The sequence below is a fragment of the Trichechus manatus genome, unplaced genomic scaffold (genome assembly GCF_000243295.1).
Source record: "Trichechus manatus latirostris isolate Lorelei unplaced genomic scaffold, TriManLat1.0 scaffold00216, whole genome shotgun sequence".
NCBI lineage: Eukaryota > Metazoa > Chordata > Mammalia > Sirenia > Trichechidae > Trichechus > Trichechus manatus.
Genome location: NW_004444152.1, coordinates 2,822,807 through 2,835,086, shown reverse-complemented (window position 1 = coordinate 2,835,086; position 12,280 = coordinate 2,822,807). Strand labels below are relative to the sequence as shown.

Below are 12,280 nucleotides of genomic sequence, written 5' to 3'. Positions count from 1 at the left end.
CAGGAGCCATTGCAACACATCCCACTTCTGACGCCAATTGTGAAATGGTGGTAGTAGTAATAGGAGCATCAGAACCTGTCTAAATTCAGGGAAAATAATGACCAGGATCAGCCCAAAGCTGATTCCTATGAGGTGGAGGTCAGACATACCTCCACTTTCCAACCTTTTTACCAATTCTGACACCAGCCATTCCTCCCACGTCACTCTCTACTTCTCTTCTGGATTCAATAATCTATTGCAATGGCCACACAGAACTCACAGACCATACATACAGTTAAGTGGTTTATTAAGGAAGTAAGAGGGTACAACTCAGGATCAGGATCAACAGACTACAACTTGGGATTAGGATCAAGGAGTATGTAGGCAAAATCTGGAAGGCTCCCCTGAAGTGAAGAATACATCCCTCCCTTCTTCAGTGAAGGACAGGTCTCTCAGCTCCTCTCAGCCATGGAAGCAAGCAGGCCCTTCTCTCTGATGTGCATGCCCTCTCTTCCATGCATGACCTCTCTCTGCCATGCAAACCCTCTCTCAGCCATCTCAGAACAGGCTTTCTCTCAGCCCCCTCAGGACAGGCCTCCTCTCGGTTCCCTCAGGAAAAGCCTCCTCTTGGTCCCCTCAGGACAGGCTCCTATTGGCCCCTTGAGGACAGGTTCCTTTCAGACCATGAGAACAGGCATCTCTGCCTTCAGCCTCCCTGCCACCACCACCAACTCTGCTGCAGGGCCCCTGCCAAGCCTGTCACCACTGTCTCCGCTCCTGGGCTCCTTCTGGGCATGTCATCGCCAGGTCTACTGCAGGGCCCCTTCTGGACCTCTGTCTGTCTTCAGTGTTACAGCCCTTGACCCATGTCACAGCTCTTTTAGGAGGTTCTTTGCTTCCTCTCTGCTTCTTCTATCTTCCTTCTACTTCTGTCTGCCTCCTGCCTCAAAAACCTCTGTGGGGTTGGTTGCATATATACACAAACTCCTTGTCAATTTCAAGGCATGGCCCTCCCCACCAGGGCCACGAACTAACCAATCTCCTCTCTGTAGGCCACAGATACTTCATTTGCATAGTAGGCTATAGAAACTTAATTTGCATAGTCTATTGACCAGCCTCTGCAAGGTGCATACCAATCACAGCGTAGGCGGCAGCCCAGGGCCAGACAAAAAGCATTAAAACTACAAGTTGTTTACAGCTTATCCAGGAAATATCAATCAACCTGGACTAAAGTAACAAACCCTCTGGGGTAGAAAACTAGGGCAAAGGTAACTCTCAGGGCTTAGGGGAAAAATCTCGTAAGCTGTTTTTCCGCAAGAACCAAGGCAAAAGGCCACACAAAGGAATTCATTTCACCACAACGTCCCATTTATGCATGGCACAAAAGGTTAAGTGCTTGACTACTAACTGAAAGACTGGTGGTTCAAACCCACCCACAGGTGTCTTGGAAGACAGGCTTCCAAAAGGTCACAGCCTTGAAAACCCTATGTAGCAGTTGTACTCTGCGCATATGGAAGTGCCATGAGTCATAATTAACTCAACAGCAACTAACAATAGACACTGAAGGAAGTCCAGTCCTCACGAAGCTTAAGTTCTCACTGACGCTGATTTATTTCATGTCCATCTTCTAACTCCCGTTAAAGTCCTGACCATGTTGTTATCATTTTTAAGTCCTCTCTGCTGTGTATACTGATGAACACAAAGGTTTTTATTAAAGTCCTCACCATACCACTCTTAGGGAGTTCTCTGCCATGTAGTTTCTTTGTGAACTGTGATATTTCATGCTTTGGCTGAGATACTGACTGCATTAACAAAACAAGTTTTCTCTCCTATTTGGACTCTGATGATTGTTGAAGAATACAACTCCCTTTTGGGTCCTTAAAACACATCATTTTAAAGAATGTCTCTTCTTAGTGGATAACCTGATGCTAATAAAGATTGAGTTATTTTAAAAAAAGCCCTTACCACACACACTCCTTGTATTTGTATAGGTTCTCTTCATTGTGGATTCTTTGATAAGCTTGAAGATGGGAAAACGTATAGGGTTTCTCTCCTAAATGAACACTGACATGAGAAAATATGAGCTCTAACTAAAGCTCTCCCCACAGTTTTCACATTTGCAAGGTTTCTCTCCTGTGTGAACTCTCTGATGGGTATGGAGACTTGATTTATTATTAAAACTCTTACAACTCTTATCATATTGATGTGGGGGTAGAAGGGGTTCTCCATATGAAATTTTAATGATTGCGAAATGTAGGTCTTCCACTAAAACTTCTTCCACATTCTCACATTTTTAGGGTTTTTCTCCATTGTGGACTTTCTGATGAACTTCAAGATGTAAACTCTGACTAAAGCCCTTCTCATACATACTTACAGGGTTTCTCTTCATGTGTGTGGCGATTATGAGCTCTGACTGAAGTCCTTGTTATAAGTTTCATAATGATGATGGAGTTTCTGATGAAATTGAAGACTTGAACTCTAACTACAACTCTTATCAAATCAATTACATTTCTATGGTTTCTCCTGTGTGGACTCTGATGAACGTAAAGAGATAAACTATAACTGAAAATCTTACCACATGCATCATTGCACTTGTATGGTTTCTCACCAGTATGGACTCTCAGGTGGGCTTGAAGATGTGAGCTCCAAGTGAAGCCCTTCTACACTTCTCACATTTGTAGTGTTTCTTTCCTGTGTGATTTCTCTGATGGCTACAGAGACTTGATTTATTATTAAAGCCCTTACCACATTTATCACATTGATAGAGGCTTTTTCCCTTATGGACTTGTTGATAATTGTGTAGTGTGGATCTTCTGCTGAAGTCTTTTCCACACTCCTCACACTTATGTTTATATACGTTTACACTGAATATACCATCGACTGCCAGAAGAACAAACGAATCTGTCTTGGAAGAAGTACAGCCAAAATGCTCCTTAGAAACAAGGATGGCAAGACTTCGTCTCAAGTGCTTTGGACATGTTATCAGGAGGTTCCAGTCTCTGGGGAAGGACATCATGCTTGGTAGAGGGTCAGCAAAAAAGACTTGAACTCCAACTGAAACTCTTATCACATGCATCACATTTGTATGGCTTCTCTTTAGCATGGACTATCTGATGAACTTGAAGATATGAGCTCCAACTGAAGCCCCTATCACACATAATACATTTGTATGGTTTCTCTCCTGTGTGGACTCCCTGGTAGATGTGAAGAGATGAACTATGAAGACCTTACCACATGCATCGCAATTGTATGGTTTCTCATCAGTATGGACTCTCAGATGAGCTTGAAGATGCGGTATTTGTAGGGTTTCTCTACCATGTGAATTCTCTGATGTGTGTGAAGATAGGGGCGCTGACTGAAGCCCTTACCACATGCCATACATTTAAATAGTTTCTCTCCAGTATGGATTTGCTGATGAATTCGAAGATAAGAACTCCGACTGAAACCCTTAGCACAAATATTACATTTAAATGGTTTCTCTCCAGTATGGATTCTCTGATGGGCTTGAAGATGTGAAGTCTGACTGAAACCCTTGCCACATTCCTTACATTTATAGGGTTTTTCTCCTGTGTGGACCCTCCTATGAACGTAAAGATGTGAGCTCCAATTAAAGGTTTTCCCACATTCCTCACACTTATAAGGTTTCTCAACTGTGTGAACTCTCTGATGGATACGGAGTCTTGACTTACTACTGAATCCCTTAAGACAATTATCACACTGATAGGGGGTTTCTCTTGAGTGGATTTGTTGATGACTGCGAAGCGCTGATCTCCCACTGAAGGCTTTTCCACAATCCTCACATTTAAATGGTTTCTCTTCTGTGTGGACTCTTAGATGAGCTTGAAGATGCGAGATCCAACTGAAGCGTTTCCCACACTTTTCACATTCAAAGGATTTCTTGCCAGTGTGAACTCTACAATAAACACTATGATCTGAGCCATTACTAAAGCTCTTCCCATACCTCTCACAACTACATGACATGTTTTCTGTGTGAATTAGCTGATGAGCATGAAGAGAAGAACTCTGACAAAAGCCCTTACCACAGTCATGACATTTGTAGGGTTTCTCTACCATGTGAACTCTCTGATGTGTGTGAAGATAGGAGCGCTGCCGGAAGCCCTTACCACATGCCACACATTTAAATGGTTTCTCTCCAGTATGGATTCGCTGATGCACCCGAAGATATGAACTGCGACTGAAGCCCTTAGCACAAATATTACATTTGTATGGCTTCTCTCCAGTATGCATTCTCTGATGGGCTTGAAGATGTGAATTCTGACTGAAGCCCTTACCACATTCCTCACATTTATAGGGTTTTTCTCCTGTGTGGATCCTCTTATGAACGTGAAGATGTGAACTCCAATTAAAGGTCTTCCCACATTCCTCACACTTATAAGGTCTCTCAACTGTATCAACATTCTGATGGATGTAGAGACCTGACTTACTACTGAAATCCTTAAGACACTTATCACATTGATGAGGGGTCTTTCCGGAGTGGACTTGTTGATGACTGCAAAATGCTGATCTCCCACTGAAGTCTTTTTCATAATCCTCACATTTAAATGATTTCTCTCCTGTGTGGACTCTTAGATGAGCTTGATAATGTGAGCTCTGCCTGAAGCTTTTCCCACACTCCTTGCATTTATAGGGTTTCTCTCCACTGTGGATTCGACAGTGGATGTTAAGATCAGAGCTACAACTGAAACTCTTCCCACAACTATCACACCTAAAAGGCTTCTCTTCTGTATGAATAAGCTGATGAGTGTGAAGAGAGGAGCTCTGATCAAAGCCCTTGCCACATTCATAATACGTGTAGGGTTTGTCCCGTGTATGGCCTCTCTGATATGTGTGAAGGTACAAACTCTGACTGACGCCCTTTGCACACTGATCACACTTATAGTGTTTCTCTCTGGTGTGAACACTCTCATGAATGTGAAGAACTGAGCTATAACTGAAACCCTTTCCACACTCACTACATGTATGGGGTATCTCCCCTATGTGCGATTTCTGATGAAGTGCAAGACTGGAGGCATCACCGAAGCCTTTGTCACACTGATTGCACGTGCAGGTTTTCTCTCCTTTGTCAACTGTATTACACTGATGAAGTGATGATTTCTCCATGAAGTCTTTTCTGCTGTGGCTAGAAGCTTTGTCTCTCTGGTGTACTCCGTGATCCTCATGGTGGACTGAGATCCAACTGGAGCTGTCAACACACTGATCACATTTACACAGGGTTTTTTCCACAGGAAGTTGCTCACATCTACTCTGATAATTCTGTGACTCACTCAGATACGATGTCCTCCCCAAATCTTCGACTCTCCAAGTTGGAAACTTCTGATTTTTAATATTGCAACTATTCCCTTGAAGATTCATTAGATAGTTGTTCTCTTCAGAAAACTCAATAGATACCCCTGCCCAGATCTGACAGGGGAAATCATTTTGTTTTAGTAACCAAGGACTCTTCTCTTGAAGATTTATCGTGGAATCTTGACTTCTAGTTAATTCTTCTACAACCTGTTCCCAGATATGATTGCAGGAAAGCTCTTCATATAAATGGTACCTTAACCTTTGAAGAGTCTCAATCTCATTCTTATTTTGATGCTTGTCCTCTGTAAGGATAAAGAGAATTCAAAGGTGAGAATAAATGAACGTTTTGTGTGAAATTCTAAGATTTCACACTATGGCCACAGCAGACGCCTCAATGAATCAGGGGAAGGCGCACCCTGACTTTACCATCTTACATCCTGTTCTTCATTTTACTTGCCTACAGAAACAAAGAGATGGTCATCAGGCTCCTATTTACTAAGTGTTAAGACCCACTTAGAGCCCTGGTGGCACAGTGGTTAAGAGCTCGGCTGCTAACCAAAAGGTGGGCAGTTCGAATCCACCAGCCACTCTTTGGAAACCCTATGGGGGCAGTTCTACTCTGTCTTATAGGGTCACTATGAGTTAGAATCAACTCGATGGCAATGGGTTTGTTTTTTGTTTTTTTTGGAAGACCCACTCAGACTCACACCAAGTCTAACATGTGAGATGCAAGTAAGAAATCAGGCAGATGCAGAGCAATAAAGACATCCTAGAAATATTTTACAGAAGAGAAAATTCACCTTCCTACCTCTAAGTATAGTCAATCAAAAGCCGCCTTCTCTTTTGAGCAGCAGGTATAGAGATAAGTGAAAACAATCTTATCATGCCTGTCTCTATACCTCAAAATCAGGACTGCATGGCACAATCTATACATCGGATATGTCATCCTTGCTCAAAAATGTCCAGGAAAAGTTTACAGATAGATTGTCATGGGGTACCAAGAGCCCTTAAACAGATGATTGGAGGGAAGTATATTTTTGGACCACTACCTATCAGTTTGTTGTACTATGGTAGCTGGCGTGCTGCTATGATATTATGCTACTGGTAGTTCAAATATCATCAGGGTCACCCAGCGTGGACAGGTTCCAGCAGAGCTTCCAGACTAAAACAGACTAGGAAGAAAGGCCTAGAAATCTACTTCTGAAAATTAGCCAATGAAAACCTTATGGATTACAACAGAACACTGTCTGATTCGCCTGCTTTGAACACATCATCAGGAGGAATCAAACACTGGATGAGCAGATCATGTTTGTAAACAAGAGGACCAATGAGGGTGAGGGAGACCCTCAGTGAGACAGACTGGCAGTGGCCACAACAATGGGCTCAAACATGCCCATGATTGTGATGATGGCACAGGACTGGGCAACACTTCATTCTGTTGCACACAGGGTCACCATGAGTTGGAGTTAACTCAATGGCAACTATCTATCTATTAATTCTAAAATTAAATTCTTCTAAGTGTGTAACTCAGCTATTCAAGCCTACAGAAAAGTCACTGGGTGAGAATGATGTTCAGTTTGGTTAGAACTACAAAGTTAAAGCGTTTAAGTAAATACAGGAAAACCTTATGAAAATGTTGGTTCCAATCACATAATCTTCAATCCTTTTAAAGGAGTGTTTTTCAAACTTTCAAACTATTTTTTAATCTCAACGTGTCATAACAAATGCATTTTGTGTCATGAACCAGTATACATGTACATATATGTAAACTCATAAGCATTCACCATGAGTCGGAATCAACTCAATGGCAACTAACAACAATAACCATCAAGGTGTATTTCTCCTATACCTTCCACTCTCCCTCATACAACTCAGTATAATTGGCTTGTTCTTGCTTTAACGTGTGTACTCTTTGCTAAGGTGCTCTGATATTTTCTGTTCCATTCTATTTTATTCTGATTCTTTTAAAAATAAATTCTGGTATGATTCACTAAATTGATTCACAATCCACTGATAAGTCACAACACAGTTGGAAAAAGGAAAGACAAGACACAAAAGTGACACTGCCCATTACAGTTCATTGAGAAGGACAAACTTTTGCCTCGGCAGAAAGACCAAAAGTATCTTCTCTCTATGGCCCTCAGGGACTAGGATACTCAGATCCTCAAGCTCAGGGAACTGTTTCAGGGGCCCCAAAGCCCTAAGTGGTTGGGGATATCAAAACACCCTAGAACACTGATGCCAAGTTACAGAGTGCACCTATCCTCACCCACTGAGAGCAGGTTCCTGAAGTTCTCCAGCATCACATCTCGGTACAGCGTCCTCTGGGCAGAGTCTAGCAGCCCCAGCTCCTCCTCAGTGAAGACCACAGCCACATCCTTAAATGTCACTGCTTCCTACAACATCAAACACACACAACCTCACTGGAAGAGGGGCAGCACTGAGACAGCAGAGAATATGGATGGGAAGTTGTTGCAGATTCTGAGGGACTCAAGTCAGTTTTTAATAGAGTCCATGGGTGGTACAAATGGTTTGCAGTTGACTACTAACCTAACGGTTGGCAGTTTAAACCCACCCAGCAGCATCATGGAGGAAAGGTCTGGTGATCTGCTTCTGTAAAGATCACAGCCAAGCAAACCCTATGGAGCACAATTCTACTCTGACACACACGATGTCACGATGAGTTGGAATCAACTTGATGGCAATGGATTTGTTTTGGGTTTTTTTGCCCTTCCTCTTTGCCTTCCACATTCCCAATGCTATATATTGATTTACTGTAGTCACCCTAAAGCGCTGCAACTAAAAAAAAACAAAAAAATCCCATACCTTTAACTTGATGCTCCTTGTGACTATTCTTATAGGTAAGTCCCAAGAATTTAATTCCCAAGTCACAGGGTATACACATTTTACAATGTGATTGATAACTTTGAACTCTGCCCATTCCCATTTTTTGTAACATTTGCCACACTCACCGGCCTTCAGTTAGCCTTCCTGGGCAGGTAGTTAATTAGTCCTCTGTGCTTTGGAGACACATGTCACATCCATATACTGCAGCACTCATAGTACTAAAGTGAAGTGCACAGTTCTGGCACCAGACTGTCTTGGTGCATATCGCAAGGCCCTGCCTCTTGCTAGCTGTGTGACCTTGGATAAATTACTCAAATCTCTTAATCTCTGGTGTTTTCTCATTTGTAAAATAAGGATGATCACGGCAACTACATCATGAAGTTGTTCTAAGTTTTACGTTGATGAATACTTGTAAAGCTTTTAGGACAACTGGCATATAGTTAAGTACTCAATAAATGTTAGCTATCATCATCATCTACTTCACTCATTTAAAGGCTACAAAGTAGCTCATGGAATTTATGATCTATAATATATTAAACCAAGGAGCCCTGGTGGTGCAGTGGTTAAGTGCTCAGCTACTAATCGAAAAGTTGGAGGTTCGAACCCACTAGCCGTTCCTCGGGAGAAAGACCTGGCAATCTGCTCAAGATTACAGCCTTGGAAACCCTATAGCGCAGTTCTACTCTGTCACATGAGGTCACTATGAGTCAGAATCTATTCGATGGCAATGGTTTTTGGGATGTAATACATTTAACCAATCCAATTAATAAACATTTACTTTTAGACTTTGTCTTTGGCCCAATAGTCTGATTGCTTTCTTAAGAGAAATTCCAATAAATTGAAATTGCAATGTCAAAGAATATGCACTTTCAAAACTCTGTTAATATGTCAGATCATCCTCCCAGAATACCTTCCTCCAAGAAAATAAAAGAATCACTGAATTGCCTTACCTTGGCCAGCACTAGACATTATCAGTTTTTAAATCTTATAGTTCAGTGCTTAAGCATTTGCCCCATTCAGGGGAGCTTGATTTTTATACAGCCAGAATGCTCCTTGGAAGCGAGGATGGCGAGACTTCGTCTCATGTACTTTGGACATGTTATCAGGAGGGACCAGTCCCTGGAGAAGGACATAACGCTTGGTAAAGCAGAGGGTCAGCGAAGAAGAGGAAGCCCCTCAATGAGATGGACTGACACAGTGGCTGCAACAACGGGCTCAGCATTAACAACGATTGTGAGGATGGCGAAGGACCGGGCGGTGTTTTGTTCTGTTGTGCAGAGGGTCGCTATGAGTGGGTACTGACTCGATGGCACCTACCAACAACTGTGTGATAAATAAATGGTGAGAATATAAAACTAAGAAAAACTCAAACAAAAACAAAACAGCAAGTCCCTGGCATACAATAGACAGTCAAATGCCTATTTTTCTCCTGTACAGAAGGAAGAGGCATTCATCTTTGAGCAGCGAGGTATCATTATTAAGAGACAAGAAAGCACAACTCACCTGGAACTTAGTCATTCTCTCCTCTTCTTGACACAGAGTCCCGGGAAGGTAGAACTGGGGAAAGAGAAAGAAGTCATGAGATATAGGCCTGACTACCTGTGCCATATGGCATCTTCAAGTGATCATAAAGGTATTCCTTCCTCCAGGTAGATGCAGTTACAAAAACCTGTTAGAGTATGGTCTGGATTCCAGCTACCTCGGTCAAGTGCCTCTGTGTAGTGAATAACCCTCACAGCTGTATGCAGCAACCCTAACACAAGTGCTCCTTGTAGCTCACAAGGTAGATATTTATTTCCAGGAGATGGTAGGGAATGAGAGGTAGCACAAGGTACTTATTAAAAGAGTGGGCTCCAAGGCAAAACTGCCTGGGTTCAAAGCCTGGCACTTCTACTTTCTAGCTGAATAGTTCTTGGGCAAATTATTAAACTCTCTGTGCAGCAATTGTTTTTGGTAAAATGGGGATAAAAATAGCACTTACTTCATAGAATTGTTGAGAGAAGTAAATGAGTAGATGGAAATCTTAGAACTGTGCCATGATTCCCCATTTCCTTACAGCTGAAGAAAAGCAGATACCATTCTTCGTCTCACGTACTTTGGACATGTTATCAGAAGGGACCAGGCCCTGGAGAAGGACATTATGTTTGGTAAAGTAGAGGGTCAGTGAAAGAGAGCAAGACACTCAATGAGACGGACTGACACAGTGGCTGCAACAATAGGCTCAAACAGCAACGATTGTGAGGATGGTGCAGGACCAGGCAATGTTTTGTTCTGTTGTACATGGGGTTGCTATGAGTTGGAACCGACTTGGCGGCACCTAGCAACAACATTCTGCATTATAAGACTGTCCTTGAACGTGTGATTTCTAACAAATGTATCTCATAACGCACCTGAACTTCAAGTTGATGTTCTGTCCTGTGAGTCACCTTTAAGCTGTGAAGTGGTTCATTCTATTTGTCTTACTCAAAAATTCCTCACCTTTGAGTAGTGTCTGGGGTCTTAAAGCCTGTGAGCAGCCATCTAAGATACTCCACTGGTCTCACCCCTTCGGGAGCAAGGGAGAATGAAGAGAACAGGATACAAGGAAAAGCTCAGTCCAAAGGACTAAACTACACAGCCTCCACCAGACTGAGTCCAGTATGGCTAGATGGTGCCTGCCTACCACCACTGACTGCTCTGACTGGGATCACAACAGAGAGTTCTGGACAGAGTTGGAGAAGGATGTAGAACAAAATTCTAACACACAAAAAAGACCAGATTTACTGGCCTGAAAGAGACTGGAGAAACCCCGAGAGTATGGCCCCCAGACACCCTTTTAGCTCAGTGGTGAAGTCACTTCCGAGGTTCACTGTTCAGCTGGGGACTGGACAGCCCCATAAAACAAAACGGAACTAATGAGGCACAGCAGTCCAGGGACAAGGACTAGAAGGCAGAAGGGAACAGGAAAGCTGGTGATAGGGAACCCAAGGTTGAGTAAGGACAGGGTTGACATGTAGTGGGGTTGTTAACCATTGTCACAGGGCAACATGTGTACTGTTTAATGAGAAACTATTTTGTTCTGTAAACCTTCATCTAAAGTAAGAATAGCAGCACAACTGAAAGAATGCAATCGACGTCACTGAATTGTGCATGTAGAAATTTTTGAAATGGTGTATCTTTGGCTATGTATATTTTCACCAAAAAAAAAAAGGTTGAGAAGGGAGAGGGTTGACATGTCGTGGGGTTGTTAACCAATGTCATAAAACAATATGTGTACTGACTGTTTAACGAGAAACTATTTGTTCTGTAAACCTTCACCTAAAGTACAATAAATAAATTAATTAATAAAATTGATATGTAAAAAGAAGAAATTCCTCACCTTAGCAACAGTAACTTGACATGGGCAGCCCTTCCCTTCCCATCTTCCTTCCCTTCTGCTCCCAGCGTAGAGATGTCAACAGCTGAGGACACAGGGCAGTGAGGGGATGCCGTACACAGATGTTGGCATGGACCTTGTGTCCAAGCAAGCAGGATGGTGAGGAGGGCAGGTGGTTTGCTAAAAGGCTGGAAGATTGGTAACATTAAACTAGTAAATTAATGTACTGAGCAAGTAAATAATATACTGAGGATAGTGGAAGCCAGGTTTCTGTCTGAAGGGGGATTTGCAAACATCGAAAGGGGGAAGGCTTTCAAATATCTTCTTCCACTAAAAGGAATTAGATTAACTAAAGAAATGGCTGGTACAAGCTAAGCCTAAAATATCTGGTTATGCCAGAAAGTAAGGAAGTGCTTAAAGAATGAAAAAAACAAACAAGAAGAACTAGATGGTGCCCGGCTACCACTATCAAACCACTAGGTCACAAGAGATGGATCCTGATAGAAAGGGAGAAAAATGTGGAAAAGAACTTCAAATTCTTAAAAATCCATACTTTCTGGGCATATTGAGGCTGAAGGAGTCCCTGAGACTACTGTCCTGAGTTGCTCTTCTTTGAATCAAAACTATCCCCTGAAGTCACCTTCAAACTAAGTAACAGTGTAGCTCAAAAAGTAAAGACTGTCACCCTTGAGTATTGCATTCTTTTAGAAAATCATCTACATAAGACCAAATGGACAACAGCTATTTTAAAACATAGACAAGAAGGTGGGGAGCAGGGAGTATAAGAGTGAA

The 12,280-nt window shown here is 42.3% G+C and overlaps 1 protein-coding gene across 1 annotated transcript; it reads right to left on the bottom strand.

Annotated features, from left to right (window-relative positions):
* Positions 1-282: 282 nt before the first annotated feature.
* Positions 283-11,673, bottom strand: LOC101347124 (zinc finger protein 235-like). Its single transcript, XM_012559198.2, has 5 exons — positions 11,492-11,673; positions 10,115-10,258; positions 9,637-9,690; positions 7,556-7,682; positions 283-5,588 (listed from the first exon to the last, which is right to left on the bottom strand). The coding sequence occupies exons 3-5, from the start codon at positions 9,649-9,651 to the stop codon at positions 3,253-3,255; spliced, it is 2,478 nt and encodes an 825-aa protein (XP_012414652.1). The 5' UTR covers positions 9,652-9,690; positions 10,115-10,258; positions 11,492-11,673; the 3' UTR covers positions 283-3,252.
* Between the last annotated feature and the right edge of the window lie 607 nt (positions 11,674-12,280).